The sequence below is a fragment of the Pogona vitticeps genome, chromosome 1, assembly GCF_051106095.1.
Source record: "Pogona vitticeps strain Pit_001003342236 chromosome 1, PviZW2.1, whole genome shotgun sequence".
Classification (NCBI taxonomy): domain Eukaryota; kingdom Metazoa; phylum Chordata; class Lepidosauria; order Squamata; family Agamidae; genus Pogona; species Pogona vitticeps.
The window spans coordinates 299,906,773-299,926,239 of record NC_135783.1 but is presented as its reverse complement, the minus strand read 5'-3'; the positions used below and the strand labels follow the sequence as shown (position 1 = coordinate 299,926,239).

The 19,467-nt window shown below is 42.7% G+C and overlaps 1 protein-coding gene across 2 annotated transcripts in view; it reads left to right on the top strand.

Annotated features, from left to right (window-relative positions):
- Positions 1–19,467, top strand: part of STARD9 (StAR related lipid transfer domain containing 9) — a 143,765-nt gene that overhangs the window by 121,263 nt on the left and 3,035 nt on the right. Inside the window, exons 24-32 of one of the 2 annotated variants that reach the window (XM_072986211.2) lie at positions 872–1,063; positions 1,806–1,986; positions 2,712–2,858; positions 3,648–3,756; positions 5,601–5,773; positions 8,027–8,091; positions 8,185–8,393; positions 13,409–13,488; positions 16,694–16,852. In XM_072986211.2, the coding sequence (XP_072842312.2) occupies positions 872–1,063; positions 1,806–1,986; positions 2,712–2,858; positions 3,648–3,756; positions 5,601–5,773; positions 8,027–8,091; positions 8,185–8,393; positions 13,409–13,488; positions 16,694–16,852 (1,315 nt within the window). The remainder of the gene's footprint in view (positions 1–871; positions 1,064–1,805; positions 1,987–2,711; positions 2,859–3,647; positions 3,757–5,600; positions 5,774–8,026; positions 8,092–8,184; positions 8,394–13,408; positions 13,489–16,693; positions 16,853–19,467) is intronic. The other variant, XR_013543923.1, reaches the window with a different exon arrangement.

Below are 19,467 nucleotides of genomic sequence, written 5' to 3'. Positions count from 1 at the left end.
CAAAACTACATTTTTCAAGAGCATTCTTGTATCTTGTCTCCTTATAATGAGAATTTTTTTCCTTGAATAATGATGAACAATGTAAATAAACCTCCCACTTTGAAAGAAGTAATTCACTGCCCTGCAGTGCAGATGCCTGATTATTTAAGAGATGTTAAATAATACTGTGTTAATTATGACTCCTAAAGTTTCTTAAGCCCATGAAACCTCTGGCAAAATTCTATAGTAGTTTTACAAGTTTTTGTAACACAACCCAAGGTGTAAAACTGACAGAATTAATCAAGGATTCTCGTTAACATTCCAAGATGTAATGTTCTTTCAAAACTCAAGGTTATACCATTTTTAAACTAGTTTGCTAGGGTTTTGTGCCACAGATCTCAAGCTGGTTGTCCCAGCTTCGGATAAAGCATTTATTATACATAGTGCCATGGTAGCAATGAAAATACTTTGTACTGACAAAATCTTAGCAGGTAAGGTTATAATTGCATGTTGAAGTCTAAAATGGGGCAGTAGACTAGGCTCTCCCATCTTTCAGAGGCGTCAGAGGAATGGCCAATTGGATTCTTGGCCAAAGTGCTGGGTGAAACTTTTCTCCTTGTTGGACCCAGCTTTGTTCTCCCACCCACTTCCCTGATGGGTGAAGACCAAGACCCTCTGTGGGTCACATCCCATTTTCTGCAGTAATCTCAGACATATGATGAGAACAAACCCCTTTTTTCTTATGGTGGAACTTAATTCTGAATAATGATTCCTAGTGTCTCTAATATCTAGTTCTAGTATCTAGAAATTCTTCCTCTCCAGTTACTTTAACAATTTAAATAATGCCTATTTTTGTATGAGTTGTGAACTCTGCTTCTCGTCTTCATTATAGACACAGGAAGTCAATTGAAATACTGAGAAAACAGAGAGAGGAAAGGCTTCAGTGTTTCAGAAGAAGTCGAAGTCTCAGTCCACAAAAGCATCTTTTGCAAACATTGGACACAAATCAAAGAGATGTTGATTTCCCTAGCCGACGTCGTGAGTATCTACAGCAACTGAGACGAGATGTGGTGGAGAATACAAGGTAGGAACTGTCAGAGCCATTTGGAAGCAGTTGAATTGCACTAAAAAGATATTATCACCCACCCACCATGTGATCACCTTCACCAAATGGAAAGGGAGGAGGCAGAAAGAAGCTGCAACTAATGTAACCAAAGATTGTACCATTCCATTTTATTTGAGCTCATTTCACATTCCTTTAGCTTTTGAAAATGTTCAGGCATAATACTGGGAAGTAACAGCACAGAAATGGAAGACAGACACGTAGCAATAACATAAAGTATAGCAAAGCAGAAAAAGTGGAATTGACCTGGAAACTCATCTCCTGTAAATAGACTTGAAGGTGGCTGTTAGCTTTTATGGGAAGTATGTTTTGTAAGGCAAAACTAAAAGAAAAGCTTCAAACAGCATTTAAGAAAAGAAAAAGAGAGAAATATGGGAAAATATATTCTTCTGATTACTCAGTGTGATGTACTACTAGTTCAAACAGAGACAGACTAAAACTCAGGAGACCTGGGTTTGAACCCATGCGCAGCTATGGACACTGGGTGGGTGGGTGGAAGTGGAACTGGTAAGACCACATCTTAAATATCTCAGTTACATAGAAAGACCCAGTTGCTGCAAAAGTTGAGTCCAGCTGGCCAGCACACAACAGAGACACATTCTTATCTTAAATTTCTGCCTAAATGCTATAAAACAGCTTTTAGTCTACTGTTTGCCATTCTTAAAAAAAGCAGAATGGCATCATGTTACTCATTTATTTTTAGAGTGCAAGAACCCAAAATGAGAATCCAGCATCCTTCAGAGATTGAGATACTACTTAGAGATTATCAGAAGGCACGCCAGGAAACCAAAACTGAAATTGCACGAGCCAGGGACAAGCTTCGAGAACGAGCTGAGCAAGAAAAGAGGCGCATTCGAGAGCAAATACTGTCTCAGCTGCAGAAGGCAAGTTTTTTTCATTCTTACATATTATTATCAACATCTGTTAATTTAGGACTGCATCTTATAACTTGCACTTGCTTTTAAGACATATAATGCAGCATCTTTGAGAAACCTAAGCAGGTTTTGGCGTGGCCAATGCTGAGATGAAAGTGTGTCCTTGGATTCCTTGAAAAGAAGGTAAAACACAGAACAATTATTTTTTTTACACACACACACACACACACACACACACACACACACGAGAGAGAGAAAGAAAAAAGTTTTAAGTCACAGAAGGCCTTTTCCAAGTGTGGAGCTAGAGATAGACATATAGTAGCCTTTTTCATAGTGGGTCTGATTAGCAAAACCCTCATTACTACAGTTGGTAGGGACACATATTGCAGGACTTCAGGCTCATGTCAGGATCAAAGGGTGCTGGCGATGGGACCGTGCATGTAAGCTCTACCCTCCACCAGCCCACCTCACCTCGAAGCCCTGCAGACCAACATATGTTCACCACAAACATCTTCACAGGTGTCCTCCTTTACAGGGTTGCTGAGAATGGGAACTCTATAAGCGGCTTCTCTGTAATGCATTTATGACACTTATACAAATCTTCACAGTGGTCAGGACGTTCCAGTGGAAACAGCAATGGGAACCATCATTGTCAGATAAATTGCAGGCTGATTAAAATTAAAAAGTTGGGTGAAAAAATTTAAGTGTTTCACTTCTATGTTCTTTGGATAAAGGAGGAAGCTAAGCTGAAGACCCTTGTAAGCACAAGCACTTTATGTACAGATTCCACCCTCAGTCTGTCTTCAGGACCAACATCTGGATACAACAGTAGTGGCACAGCCACTTATGCTCCTAATATACTTGGAAAACAGGAAGACCAGGTAAAAAATAGAACATGGCTTGTAAGAGAAGGCTTTTAAACAATCTGAGTCTGCTGTTTGGATTTTATTCTTTTGTTTGGATGGGTCCTAGAACTGCAATAAACTCTGACTGACCCACTAGGGTACTTCATTTGCTTCCAAGAAGAGAGAGGCATCCTTTTTATAAAATAAATGTTTGTGTGACCCTGTGGTTTACTGCATGGTGCTGCCCCTTAAAATCCAAACAGACCTCGCTTGCAACATTTCTTTGAGAAAAAACATACTCAGTGCACCTCATAATTACATTCATCAAGAATGTGGGGTATGTATAGGAAAAGAAAGGATGTGTTTGCTTTGGAAATTCTGCAAGCAACAGCAGCTCCATGCAGATGTTTGCCTGTTCCCATATAGGCTAAACTGCAGGCTGGGACCTGGGCATGCCTGAACGCTGCACCTGCACCCGCCCCCTCCAGGTGTTGCTGCACTGCTTGTATAGACAGGCCTTTAGCCTCTAATGGGCTGTTGAGGAAGGGTCTTTATATTGGGACTGTTTGAACTTCTTGCCCTTTTTTGTGCTTTCAAATGGCTGTTGCATGCTTTTAATAAGCTTATTTTTAATGCAATGATTTATCTGTATTTTAGTATTTGCTGTCCTTATAGCTATATCAGTTCTAATTCACATTATGTGAACGTTATGTTGCTGTCCTGGGAGAAGCGTGGAATATAAATAAAATTAAAATTTCTAATGTGATTATTATCATTCGTATATATGAAGTGCCTTACTGAATACATTTTTTCCCTATCGACCAGACTTCCTCTGAACACGCAGAACACCCAAGGGATGGTGCAAGAGGTCGCTCAGTTATCAGAAATCATCAACTTTATATTCTTGAGCAATTGCCAAAGGGTTCTTCAAGTGGTGAGAGTTGAATAAATCTATTTATAAAGAGTGCCAATTCAAACATGTGCTGAATGACTTGTGTTTTTTAAAGAGGGAAAGCAAACTATATTTTTTATGCATTTATAATTTGATTAAAAAATTGAAAGTAAGCCTAAGTCGTTACTATGCTGTTTAGAAAAGGGGCTGTTTCATATAATTCAGGCAAATACAGGTCCTTTTTTAATCCATATATTGACCAATGTTTCTGTAATGTTTGAAAGGGAAATATGTATTTCTCTGCATTTTTATATGCTCTAATCTTCAAGTATTACAGAAAGGATGATAGTGGCACACTATAAAAATTAATGAAATGTAATAATATTGTTGTTAAACAGGATGGAAGCACATAGCAAAACACTAGATTAAATAATGTACTGCTATTGTAGATTCCCTTGTGATGATGGGCTGACACACTCAGCTCAGTTCAGAACCAAGCAGACAAATACTGTACTGTAGGAGCCTTGCTGTAAAGCTCTCCATTCCCTGCCGATTTTCAGGAGTCCTTGCAATGCTGTGCTTATGCATGCTTTTCCTGGATGCCGTTAAGTGTTCTCCGTTGCTACTTGAGAAGAGTAGGCAAAGGTAATTCAACCCAGAAGGCCCAGGCCATGAGGCTCACCTCACTCAACAGTAAACAGGCAAAGGAAACAACCAAGCAGTTGTGGATAACCTCAAACATATTGATTCCTCTGGATCCAGGGTGTCCTATACACTGCAATATTCAAAAGATATATTGAAGTACGTAATAACTTTTAGAAGTACAGGCGTGCCTCGTTTTATGAAATTAATGCATCCTCCGGGACGTTTAGTCATTTGGGAATTTCATAAACCAAAATGCAGATTGCAAGAGGAACGGGGGGGTGGGGTGCTAGAAACCTCCAGGCGCAATGCGTCCTGGGGAAACCCCTTTGTACAGTGGGGGGGGGGGAGAGAGGAAAAAACGTAAACTGGGGCATTATTTTCTATGGATTTCGGTTCATAAACTGAAAATTATGTAAACCAAGGCATTTGTAAACCGAGGTACCACCGTAGTATGAACAGTGGTCACTTCCAGGGAGTGCCTAGTATGATGAATAATAATAGTCTGAAGTTAATTTGTAAGCAGAAAAAATGTTTTGGCCAGGAGCACACTCCACCTCAGAACACATTTGGTCTTTTAGATCTGGAAATACAGTAGAACCCCCATATCCACGGATATTGGTTCCAAGTCATGGGTAATAGTGAACACTATATGTATAGCATAGTAAAAGGAAAACATATTTCCACATGCATTACTAGCACTGGCTACTAGAGGGCTCCAGAGACCATGCTATGTATTCTTCACTAACAAGTATTTATAGCACAGTCTTTGGCTTCCTCTAGTGGCTAATTTCTTTTAATACAGTACTGTATTTTTAATATTTTCAGGCCGTGGGTAAGTGAATCAGTGGATACTGATCCTGTGGATAAGGGGGTCCTACTGCATATGTATTGTGGAAATGGTGCTTTCAAACATCAGTGTGTCATGTGGCAGATTAATATGCCAAGTGGACTGCTGATCTGATTCATGTACATTCACCATGCATCTGTCAAAGGCACAATTCTGTTGCTCCTCCTACTCTTGCTACACTCCATTTTTCCAAACTTACCTGAGGAAGTACAGGATAAGTATAAGCTCCATTGCCACAATCTCAGCTTTGCACAAAGGCAAACTGGATATTGTGGAGGACCACCTGTGGAGTATTACATTGGCCCACAGAGCCAAAGGATTTTGGCCTGAGGATCATCCAGATTGAATCTAGGAAGTCTAGGAACCGTACAGATTCCTTGTTTGTCTCTTTCAGAATTTTTTCCTATGAGCTCTTCTTCTGTGGAGAGGAGCAGTATGCTCTCACCACTTGCTTCCAGCCATGAGTATTCTCATAGCCTAAACGTTTCATCTAGCACCTTTCCAGCCTCTCCTGTAAAAGGATATGAGGATCTGTCCAAACACGTCTTGGCTAATGCTACTGCCGAGGTGAGTAGACACCTGCAATGACTGTTAAGCTTTGTCATGTCCTGGGTTTCTGTACAGTATTTGCTATTCAGGCTTCCTTTACACAGTTGCTGAGCCCCACTTTATGCTTGACATTTTTCTTATAGGGTGGCACCCCGTCTCTGTGTTTGGGAAGATGTAACTTCTACTCACAAATATAATAAAATAGGGACATGCATGCTTTGCACATGACTGCATACTTGTTGGGGTTGTAAAGAAAGAAAAAGAAAAAGCTGGACACCTCCAAAAGCCGGTTTAATGCCATGCTCACTGCTGAAGATCCCAGGATACCATGCTGGATATGAAATACCGTTCCAGTGGGGGCCAGTTTTCCAAGAGAACAAAATGGGCACCTTTTCCTTGTAGAATTGTTGCCTGTTCTTTCATAAAGAAATCAGGGGTACTAATATGGCACAGTATACAATATTTTATACTAATTCTACTGACCTATCTGTTATTGGTTCCTACTGGTTATTTACACCGGTGTAAGTAAATGGCATAGACTGCAATGTCAGATTACCACTAGTTGCCATGTGTGCCCCTCACTGTGCTCTAAAACAGTGGTCTCCAACCTTGGGTCTCCTGATGTTCTTGGACTACAACTTCCAGAAGCCTTCACCACCACCTCTGCTGGCCAGGATTTCTGGGAGTTGAAGTCCAAGAACATCTGGAGGCCCAAGGTTGGGGGACCACTGCTCTAAAACTTACATGATGAGGAATACAAGTAATAGCTTGTTAAATAGCAGCGTTTCACTGCAGTTTACGTCATGGCCCTTATCCTGCAGTAATTAACCTATCTTCTACTCTGATGAAATGTTATGCTTACAACATTGAAGTTTATATATCTGCAAGACCTGCATTTTGCTTTGTTCAGACATTGATATAGTGTGACTTTCACATTCCAGGGATGGGTTCTGGTATAGAAACCACCATGCCAACTGTAGAATACATGATATGTGACTAAAACTGCACCCAACACAATTTTGACCTGCTGTGTGTCATAATACTGTAATACTACAGGAGCTGTAAGGAGAGCAGTGGTGTATATATAGCTCGGGGCAAGCTGCACAGTCGTAGGGTGTCCCAAGGAGGAGGGAATGGTAAACCACTTCTGAGTATTCTCTACCTAGAAAGCCCCGAAAAGGGTGGCCAGAAATCAGAATTTAATGGTATATGTCATGATTATCTTTCTGGTGGAAGATATGTTTACCATGTACTTTGTTCCATTTTTTTAAAAAAACATGTGGACCATTCCCAATATATTGTGGCTAGATAAACATGAAAGATCCAGTGGCAGTTTCTCTCCCCACATCTTATGCTGCACCAACTCCTCCTGAGATGATGGGAATATATTCTTAATATTTCTTTTTTGGCCAGAATTAGGGTACTTGTTTTAAAGACACTCAGTCCCAGAAGACACAATTCTTCTTACATTACATTATTCAGGGCTGGGAGGGAGGCAGGGGCAGGTCTGGGAGTTACAGAAGTGGAACTTGTGGGTCTGACTCTCATCTTGAATTAAACGAAGGCTTCCTTAATGTTTTTCAGAAGAGAGGGTTAACATTTCCTTACCAGGCTAAGCAGTTAAGTCACTGAATTCAGGTAGACCTGAATTAAAGATGACTTTGTGGCATTCTCAACAGTGCTTTATACCAGTGGTTCTTAACGTGGGCAATAATGCCCCCCAGGGGGCGATTTCATTTTTCAGGGGGGCGGTAGAACGAAAAGGGGCGGTGTGGGGGCGAAAGAACAGAAGGGGGCGGCAGGGGGTGCTGGAGTGAGCCAAACCTGTGAAGGCGACTGCAGCCGCAGTGCTGGCAGTAGATCCGGTGCTGCTGCTGCTGCCAGATGATCCAGCTCTTTCTACCTGCCATGTCTCGCCTTCCTCCTTTAGGGGAGCATTGAGTGTGGATCGGGTGGAAGGAAAGGGTCTCTTGGGTCCTCATCCTTGCCCCGTGAAGCGCTGCCTCACACCCGGGTGGGGAGGAAGACTAGGTAGGTAGGTAGGTAGGTGGGTGGGTGGGTAAGATGTCATCACCTCAGGGAGGGGGACGATGATAACTTCCTCAATGGCTCAAGGGGGCGTTTCTTTCAAAAAGGTTAAGAACCACTGCTTTATACTATACATTATTTCTGTTATTTTAAATTTTTATTTGTAAGACATTTCATTTTTAAAAAAACAAAAAGTCATTAAGAAGTGTAAATGTTGTTGTTGGCCTTTGCATTGCTCCAAAGGTGATGGCAATGTGTTCGAATGACCTGAAGAACCTTTACAGTGGCTGGGCAACAGCTGGGTGGAAGTAAGTTTTTGCCAAACATTCCTTTAAGGTTTACTTAAGAGCCCATTTATTCTTAATGAAAGCTTACTTCCATGTTGTTTTTCTTAATTATAGATACCAGTGTGTGGAGAAAGATGTTTTAGTTTATTATAAAGCCTTCTCATCATCTGCAACCAAGCATGGATTCCTGGGGGCAGGAGTGATTGATAGACCTCTTCCCACCATCTTGTGTTTGCTCAAGGATCCTAGTAAAAGACACCTGTATGACAAAACCATTACCACAGCACAAGTGCACAAGAAAATAACCAGTGACATTGAGTTGGGTAAATATGAATTTAACTACATACAGTAATTCAACTTGGTTCATAGCTGTCACTAGATTGATCTTTTTCCTGTTGTTGCTTATTTCTAATTAGGAGCTCTGTTTGAAAAAAAAACCCTCAAAATTATAGCAGGGAATCTAGGTCAGTAAGATGCTACTGATCCAAAATTGTCACATATCCTGCATCTTGAAATGCAATTTGGTGAATGTTGTCTACTAACAATAGCTATTATGATTAAATTCTCTTGGGAAATCATCTGGAAAACATTGTGGATTGTTGTATGAATAGAGTCCCCGAGTTAAAATTAAGATTTCATAACCACTTTTTTTTGGGGGGGGGCAGTTGCTGTGAGTGGTATGGCACTTCCAGACGTTTTATGAAGGAACTGCACTGAGCCCCACAATTTAGTCACCAGACACATGGTGTTTCTAGGTTGTTAATAGGTATATGTTTAAAGAAACAAAAGTATGGAATTTATTCTCGAACCATCAAAAGTATGGAATCATTTGTAAAAAATAGATAATGTTACCGGTACCTTCTCAGTTTATTTCATATACAGTAACTGAATATGTCTTACTCTTGTCTTAATGTATTCCCCTTTCTTGTTATTGTTTATGGAGCGGCTCTGGATGAGATCCTTACAAAGTGCTGTGAGTAGGTATACATTGCTGCAGAGAAGCAGCCTGCAGGATGGATGTTTAATTCCATACTCCATCCATTATCTCCTGCTCCTGAAAAAACTCTAGCCAAGTTTATATTTGCTGCATCATCCTGACAAACAATTGGAGGGAGCAAACTTAATGTGAAAGGAAGGGGGGGAATCAGAAGGGAGTTTTACTTACATATAAAGATTTGTTAACTAAAGATCAAACTATGAAATATAAACAAGATCTAGAGAAACTGAGTCCTGTGACAGATTGGTGGTCAATGCTGAAACTAGAATCTTAAGAGAAAACATCCTTAAAATATTTCACAGATGACATTTTACTCCGGTAAAATTGCCAAAAATGTCAGAAGGGCTCAATAATGTTTGTTGCAAATGTTTTACAAAAATTGGTTACAGGCTTGGGAAATGTCACAAGAAATCGTTCAGCAAAAACTAAGTTTTAAACCTGAAATGTTATTATTGAATATAATGCCAGAAATTATTGATAAGAAAATAAAATATAGTCTACTGTATATATTTACTGCAGCTAGGTTACTCTGGGCCCAAAAATTGAAGAATGGAGAAACATCAGCAATGGATGAGCTACTAAAGAAGCTACTGGACATTGCAGAACTAGATATGCTTTCAGGAGCACTACAGGATCAACTGAGATACAGTGGTGCCTCGCATTACGATGTTAATTCGTTCCAGTGAAATCGCTGTAAAACGAAAACGTCGTAATGCAATTTTTAAAAGCCCCTAGAAACGCATTAAAACCTGATTAATGCGTTCCTAGAAGCTTGAAACTCACCGTCCAGCGAAGATCCTCCATAGCACGGCCATTTTCGCTGCCTGCGAAGAATCCGTGCCAGAAAAGAGCGTGCGGCCATTTTGTTTACCCGGTGGCCATTTTGAAACCGCCGATCAGCTGGCCGAAAATCATCGCTTTGCGATTATCGGTTCCCAAAGCAGGGAACCAATCACCACAAAGCGAAATTCCCCCATAGGGAACATCATTTTGTGATCACTTTTGCAAAACATTGACGTAATGCGGATTCGTCGTAGAGCAGGGTAATAGTCCAGCGGGGCACGACTGCATAATTGGGCCCAGAAAAAGACAAGAACTTTGGGGAAGAAATAGTTTATGGCGAATCAGTGCTCACTAGAATCCTTTGATGATATTTGGATGTCTAGACAATGGCAAAGTTTCTGATCTATATGCGTACTATGGATGTTTAGTTTTGATGTTTTGTTGTTATTTAATGTTATTTCTGTTTGGTTTTAGTTTTTTATTTATTTATTTATATATATATATATATATATATATATATATATATATATATATATATATATATATATATATATATATATATATATATATATATATATATATATATATATATATATATATATATATATATCCTGCCTATCTAATCAATTAAGATTACTCTAGGTCAGGGGTGTCAAACTCAAATTCATCCGGGGCCGCATCAGCAGTTTGGTCCCCATCAAAGGGCCGGTCTGGCTCCTCTCCGCGGCGTCCGGTTCTGCAAAAGCCTTGGCCCTAGCAAAACAGCAACCTATACTTAACCTGCGAGTAAGCTCCATTTGATTCAATGGAATTTACACCTGAGCAGACAGGTACAGAAATGCACTGCAAAACACAGGACCTTCTCTAACTTTTAATTCTCCCTCTGCGTGCAACCAAAAAGTCTTTCCTTTTAATGCTGCTACCAAGGGGAAGAAAGAAAAGAAAAGAAAGAAAGAGAGATAGAGATAGAGAGAGAGAGAGAGAGAGAGAGAAAGATAGAAAGATAGAGAGAAATAGAAAGATAGAAAAAGAAAGAAAGAAAGAAAGAAAGAAAGAAAGAAAGAAAGAAAAAGTGTTTTGGGGGGAAACGAACCTCACTGAAAGGACAGGAATGTAATTTTATTTTTCTTTGCGTCCTCTCGTTAAAAAAGAAAAGTACTGGAGTGTATCCTGGGTTGCTACACACACACACACACACACACACACACACACACACACACACACACACACACACACACACACACACACACACACACACACACACACACACACACACACACACACACACACACACCCTCTCTCTCTCTCTCTCTCCCCGGAGCCGTTTCCAACCAGCACATTACAGGCAGCCCGAAGAGGAAACGTTGCTTGGGATCTTTCTGCCTGCTCAAGAAAGATCCTGCTGTTCAGCCTGAAAGGCACCGAGCAATTCTTGCTGGCCTCGTTTCTAATGAAGAGGCGCGGGGTCGAGAGCGGGGGGGCAGAGAGAGAGGCGTAACTGTTGTGGCGGCGGGGCTGTGTGTGTGTGTGCAAAACCAAAGTGAGGACATTCGTTTAGTCGTTTAGTCGTGCCCGACTCTTCGTGACCCCATGGACCAGAGCACACCAGGCCCTTCTATCTTCCACTGCCTCCCAGAGTTGTGTCAGATTCATGTTGGTTGCCTTGATGACACTGTCCAACCATCTCGTCCTCGGTCGTCCCCTTCTCCTCTTGCCTTCACATTTTCCCAACATCAAGGTCTTTTCCAGGGAGTCCTCTCTTCTCATGAGATGGCCAAAGTATTGGAGCCTCAGCTTCAGGATCTGTCCTTCCAGTGAGCACTCGGGGTTGATTTCCTTTAGAATTGATAGGTTTGTTCTCTTTGCAGTCCAGGGGCATCAATTCTACGGCGGTCAGCTTTCTTTATGGTCCAGCTCTCACCTCCATACATCACTACAGGGAAAACCATAGCTTTGACTATTCGGACTTTTGTTGGGAAGGTGATGTCTCTGCTTTTTAAGATGCTGTCAAGGTTTTTCATCGCTTTCCTTCCAAGAAGCAGGCGTCTTTTAATTTCGTGGGGACAGCAACCCCTTTTTCGGATGCAAAGAGACTGCAGTGGGGGGGCTTGGCACCCAATGGCCAGAGAGAGAGAGGGAGCAAGCGAGGAGAGGAGACCAACTCTCTGCGGCCCCTTTCCAGCTCCCTTCAACCCTTCGGGGGGAACACAAAAGAAGCCTCCTGAAGGGGCGGCTGGACGGCCGCATCTCTCATACACACAGACACACACACACGAATGGCCGAGCTCACACCTCCCTGGCGCCCACACGACCTGGGGAGAGTCGCTCAGGTTGCCTCAGTTTCCAGGGGGCTGGGCGCCCCGGGGTGCTTGTGGGTTCCCTCCTTGGGTGGGGGGGGGAAGAAGAGACAAAAAAAAACGGGGAACGCGCGTTTCTTTTCAGTTACATTCTTGTGGCTCCCTCTTCCACACACCCACAGCTCTTTCCAGGCACGGAGCCGCCACACACACACACACACACACACACACACACACACACACCCACACACACACACACACACACACACACACACACACACACACACACACACACGCCTTGAGGGGCCGCGAACTCGCCTCCCCGAAGCCAAGTCAGGGAGGGAGGGCGGCCGGCGGGCGAAGCCCTCCTCCTCCTCACCTCGTTCCCTCAGACTCACCGAGAAGGAGCAGCTGAAGCGCCATCACCGCCGTGGCCATCTCGCTCTCTCTCGCTCTCCCCCCTTCCGCGGCCGGCCACCACCTCAAACCCGCCTTCACTCCATGCCCCTCAGGAACCGCCGCCCGACTCCCTGCACCCAGGGCTGCTACCGGCAGCCACCACATTCCACTCTACTCCACCCCTCACACACACCACACTACACACCCACACCCAGGATGAGGAGGAGCTTCCGGCCGGGAGGAGCATCCCGCTCCCTGCCAGGCAGGCCGGAACCCGCTCCTTTTTACCCGCCCGTCTCCTTAACAGTTAAGGAGGCACGGAGTAAATTCATTGAAAAAAAAAGGGGGGGAGGCTGCAAGGCTGGCGGCGGCTCCGCGGGCCATCAGACGAGGTCTGGCGGGCCGGATTTGGCCCACGGGCCTTGTGTTTGACACCCCTGCTCTAGGTGGCTTACAACAATAAAACAACAACAATATAGTTAAAACAATTTTACAAAGGAAAAGTTGCAGCAAGATGGGACAGAACTAGGGAGTGGAAGGAAAGGGGGATCAGGAACTGACAAAAGGGAAGGCCTGCCGATACATCAATGTTTTTAGTTGTTTTTTAAAATTCTGTATGATTCTGTATGTTTGTATGTATCAAATAAAACACTATTTAAAATGTGAAATAAAGGGGGGAGTTACAAAGGAGGTTTCTGCAAGTTACATCATAGCCTCAGAGCTGTTAATTTTTCAGATCTAGATGCACCTCTGTGCATCATTTTCAGCCCGCTTACTGCTGTGATTTTTGTTCAGTTGGACAAGCATATAAATGAGTGTAGAAATTGTCATAACAACTTGTTCTCTTTGGATTTAATTACAGTATATGTTGTGAGTGATGCTTCCGTGTGTTACCAAAAGCAACCAAGAGACTTCTGCTGCATCTCTGTAGAAGCCAGAAAGGTAAGTACATCTGTGTTTTCCATATATCCCCATCCAGTACAAAATGCAAAACTAATTTAAAATGTTCTAATTTAGTGGTGGTCTTTTTATATAACACTTCTGAATTATGAGATCTCTTGACTCCATAATAATTTGAATTTGTTGTTTAATCATTAAGTTGTGTCCGACTCTTCGGGCCCCATGGACCAAAGCATGCCAGGCCCTCCTGTCTTCCACTGCCTCCCGGAGTTGGGTCAAATTCATGTTCGTAGCTTCGATGACACTGTCCAACCATCTCATCCTCTGTCGTCCCCTTCTCCTCTTGCCTTCACACTTTCCCAACATCAGGATCTTTTCTCTTCTCATGAGATGGCCAGTGGTGCCTTGACTTAAAAACTTAATCCATATTGGAACAGTGGCTGTAAATCAAAACGTTCTTAAGTCAAAGCAGCATTTCCCATAGGAATGCACTGAAAACCGATTAATGCGTTTCGGCTGTTTTTTGACCTTATGTTAAGGCACGGTTCTTAAGTCAAAGCCGATTAATCAATACTCTTACCACTAGGGGGAGAAATTTGCACCAACAACCAGCAAGCATTCTTCTAGCACAGAACTCCTCATCACAAAAAGAGAGCATGGGGGAGGGAGAGACCTGAGTCTAAGCTGCATTTTAAAGCCTGCTTGCACCAACAACCAGCAAGCATTCTTCCAGCACAGAACTCCTCATCACAAAAAGAGAGCAGTGGGGGGATAGAGACCTGAGTCTAGGCTGCCTTTTAAAGCCTACTTGCACCAACAACCAGCAAGCATTCTTCCAGCACAGAACTCATCACAAAAAGAGAGCAAAGAGGGGGGGGGGGAGACCTGAGTTTAAGCTGCATTTTAAAGCCTGCTTGCACCAACAATTGGCAAGCATTCTTCTAGCACAGAACTCATCACAAAAAGAAAGCATAGAGAGATGGGGGGTAGAGACATTAGTCTAAGCTGTATTTTAGACCCAATAAACCTTTGGAACACCATTTCCGATTTTAAATGGAGATGAGTAAAATGCATTTTAGATCTCCATCAGCCAGCACAGATCCTTGCAAAAAAATCCCCCCCCCGAGCTGCAAGAACCCTGTATGTACAGTAAATATGTACAGTAAGTATGTAAAACACTGCAAGTCCCACGCTGGGACTGCAAAAAATAAAAAATAAAAAACAAACAAATCCAAAAATAAAAACAGGAGCAAATCCCACGCTGGGACTGAAAAAAAACCCCACCAGAAAACAACACAGAAATGTTACCCCCCCAGCCCAAACCTGCCCTCCAAAACCCACCCAGAACAACTTTTTTAAAAGGAAACATAGCACCTTACCAGTCCGAAGCCTCCGTGGAGGCTTCCCGGGCTTCCAAAGCACCGGCACCTGGCCACTGCTCCTTCCTCCTCCTGCGCCGCCACGGAGCCCCTCCGACCCACGCCATTGGCGGCGCTTACTCACAAGCAGACCCACACCTTCAGTGGTGCTTACTTGTGAGTAAACCGTGCCGCCCTGCCTCTCCTTCCTCCTTCTGTGCCCCAAGAGTTCCCTAACTGCCTGCTCTAACCATTGAGGCGAAAGAGCTAAAAAGCAGCAGCCTCTTTGCCACCAACGGTTTGAATTTCCCGCCTTTTCCCCCCTGCCTTTTTCCATTCATAAGTCAAAGTTCCATTCTTAAAGCAGTATTTCGCGTCCGGAGGTGTTCGTAACTCAAAATGTTCGTAGGTCAGGGTGTTCGTAAGTCAAGGCACCACTGTATTGGATCCTCAGCTTCAGGATCTGTCCTTCCAGTGAGCACTCAGGATTGATTTACTTCAGAATGGATAGGTTTGTTCTCCTTGCAGTCCACGGGACTCTCAAGAGTCTCCTCCAGCACCACAATTCAAAAGCATCAAATCTTCAGCGGTCAGCCTTCTTTATGGTCCAGCTCTCACTTCCATACATCACTACTGGAAAAACCACAGCTTTGACTATGCTGACCTTGTCGGCAAGGTGGTGTCTCTGCTTTTTAAGATGCTGTCTAGGTTTGTTCCTCCCAAGAAGCAGGCGCCTTTTAATTTCGGGGCTGCTGTCACCATCTGCAGTGATCATGGAGCCCAAGAAGGTAAAATCTGTCACTGCCTTCATATCTTCCCCTTCTATTTCCCAGGAGGTGATGGGGCCAGTGGCCATGATCTTAGTTTTTTTTTAATGTTGAGCTCCAGACCATTTTTTGCGCTTTCCTCTTTCACCCTCATTAAGAGGTTCTTTAATTCCTCCTCACTTTCTGCCATCAGAGTGGTATCATCTGCATATCTGAGGTTGTTGATATTCTTTTTAGCAATCTTAATTCCGGCTTGGAATTCCTACAGACCAGCTTTTCGCATGATGTATTCTGCATATAAGTTAAATAAGCAGAGAGACAATATACAGCCTTGTCATATTGCTTGCCCAATTTTGTATCAATTGTTCCATATCCAGTTCTAACTATTGCTTCCTGTCCCACATATAGATTTCTCTGGAGATAGATAAGGTCGTCAAGCACTCCCATTTCTTTAAGGACTTGCCGTAGTTTGCTGTGGTCCACACAGTCAAAGGCTTTTGCATAGTCAATGAAGCAAAACTAGATGTTTTTCTGGAACTCTCTGGCTTTCTCCATAATCCAGCACATGTTAGCAATTTGGTCTCTAGTTCCTCTGCCCCTTCGAAATCCAGCTTGTACTTCTGGGAGTTCTCGGTCCACATACTGCTGAAGCCTGCCTTGGAGGATTTTGAGTATAACCTTGCTAGCGTGTAAAATTAGTGCAATTGTACGGTAGTTGGAGCATTCTTTGGCACTGCCCTTCTTTTGGATTGGGATGTAGACTGATCGTTTCCAATCCTCTGGCCACTGTTGAGTTTTCCAAGCTTGCTGGCATATTGAGTGTAGCGCCTTAACAGCGTCATCTTTTAAGATTTTAAATAGTTCAACTGGAATGCCTGGAATTAGCCAATAATTTGATTAGATGGAAACAAATCTGTTTATTTCTATTTAGTTCAGACAAATTAGTAGTCAGACATTTTTTTTTCATATTGAAATTTATTGATCTCTATGTTTATCTAGCAGCCAGCCTGAGGTCTAAAAGTAGAATAAAAGATGGAAAACGGTTTAAAAGGGGGGGAAATTTACACTTGTTGGTACTGCACTGTTCTGACATTAATCTTCACTGTACTTTCATATATGCAGGAGAATGTGTGCATCCTAGCTATTCAATCTGTTTATGAAGAGTCAATGCCTCGTCCTTGCAAAGAAATGGTACGAGGGGAGATCTTGCCCAGTGCCTGGATACTAGAACCTGACACCGTGAATGGAAGAGACATTACTAAAGTCGTTTACATGATACAGGTAAATGGCTATGCAAGACAGAAACAGTATTTATGGTATGTCTGCTCATTACAGCAAGTTGTGCAAGTAGAGCATATATAGAAAGTATGCTTTAGCCAAAGGGAATTTTAGACAATCCTTGATTTATAGAAATACATTAATACACCTGATTTCATAGCATGGTTCCATACAGATGCATTGGGCTACAACCTCCATAATTCCCAGCTAGTATGCATATTGGTCATGCTAAGTGGGGGGTGATGGAGATTAGAAAGCACCAGTTTTGGTGTGCACATGTACATATACATAACAAAATACACTTTCATTAAAATACATATATAAAGTTGTTCCATTTTTATATGGTTGAACATAATATGGAGGAACTCAGAAGCCAAGAAACTGCATTTTTGCTTCTGGTTGGAAACCTAGTGTCAGTTTGTAGAATAGCCAGGCAATTTCTGGAGCATTGAGGACCCAGTACGTCTTTTATTTACAGTGGACCCTCGACTTACAGACGGCTTGACTTACAGACTTTTCGAGTTACAGACTTCTCTGGCTGCAAAATTTAGGTTCGACTTGCAGCCAGAGAATCGACCTACAGACCAGAGAAAAACCAAAATGGAACAAAAACAGCTGGTTACGGGATTAATCGGTTTTCAATGCATTGTAAGTCAATGGAGACGTGACCTATAGACTTTTTGACTTGCAGCCACCGTTCCAATACGGACTAATTCTGTAAGTAGAGGGTCCACTGTATGTATTTTTAAAGTTTAGGGTTTGCCATTTGTTTTACAAATACAGTACTAATATGTCCCAGAAGAAAAGGTACAATGGGGGTGTACAAGTAAAGGCACACCACCGTCTTTCTCATGATTAATGAAGCTTAAGCACCTTCCACTGAAACTGACCCTAAGGTTATATGGCCTCCCCTAACAGTCATGTTACAAGCGATGGCTGCAGAAGAACGTTCACATATATGAATACGTAGTGTAAAACGTAATACTAATTACATTGAATGCTCCAATATAATCGAGAGGGTGTCTTGGGGAACACCATTCCAGGACTTTCTGTACAACAGGAGCAGTGAGAACTGCTCGGTAAAACAGTGGGTGGATCCTCTTTGCTCTAGCAAATGACTGAGTGGATGACAAGGATTTCAAAGAAGTATGCAAGAAGTCAGAGCGGGAGGAATAAAATAAAGTAAAGGTTGGCAACTTTTTTTGCCCAACAGGACTCCCGCGTGAACTTCTCGATAGCTCAGTAGTTTAGGTATCTGGCCACAGAGGCAGAAGTTGGGAGTGATTCTGCACTGTGCCTCCTTGACCAGAGCTGGATTCAATGATCTTTTCTAGCTCTGGAGTTCTAAGGTGATGATGATGATTTACACTAGCAGTTTCCATGGGAACATGTTTTTTGCAAGATTGTTTACATTGCGAATGAAAAGTTTAAAGTTTTGTTTTTGGTGACAGACTTTTTTTGTACAAGTCTAACAAATTGCAAATTTAACCTATGTGGTAATAAAACAAGTAGCAGAGAACACAGTTAATATACGTTTGCAAGTACTGTATACTAATCCCAATCGATAGGATATTGCACTTTATGTTAGGGCAGCATGTGTGCATGCACACATTCATAACATATCACAATTAAGATATGGTACTCAATTACAATCTAGGAATTGGGCATATGCTCTCTAAAGATTGGGGGGGGGATTTGCCATGTTTTGATGTTTCTACTTACCCTGGGGCCGTTTATACCCTCCCCTTTAAAAAAATGGTGTGAGATACCATGGGACACATTGAAGGTCTCAGTGTGAAGAAAACAAACTAGAAGCCTGAGCTGTGGGAGTCATGCATGTAGCTCTCCAACATGAGAGATGGGTACATACAGCCCCAGACTGCTGGAATGTGCCCTCTAGGGATGGGATTTTCTGGACTACAAGTTTCATAATTCTCTATTCTGGGAGCTCTACCTACTTGTTGTTGTTCAGTCGTTAAGTCGTGTCCGACTTCAGAGCAGGCCAGGCCCTCCTGTCTTCCACTGCCTCCCGGAGTTTGGTCAAATTCATGTTGGTCGCTTCGATGACACTGTCCAACCATCTCATCCTCTGTCGTCCTCTTCTCCTCTTGCCCTAACACTTCCCCAACATCAGGGTCTTTTCCAGGGAGTCCTCTCTTCTCATGAGATGGCCAAAGTATTGGAGCCTCAGCTTCAGGATCTGTCCTTCCAGTGAGCACTCAGGGTTGATTTCCTTTATAATGGATAGGTTTGCTTTACAGACACCTAAATATGATGGATCTGAGAGAAGGCTCTGAAGCTTAGCTAGGCATAGCTCTGTGCAAACATACTACTCAAAACGAAACCTTCCAGCTAACACGGGGGGCGGGGGGCAAGAACACCCAGTACAGACTTTCCTCTTGTGCGTGCCTATGCTTTATCTGTGGATGTCAGTGGGGAAGCAGGACAACCATTCCCTTGTAATTCTGTTGAGGTCCCCTTCAGTTGGTCAGATTTCTTCCTGCCTGACACAAACCAGCTCTTTGAGTCAGTATCTCCCATGTGGCTAGGGAGGAGGATGCAACTGAGCCTGCTCTTCCAGTGACATGTAAAATTACCTAACAGGACTGACACAGTTC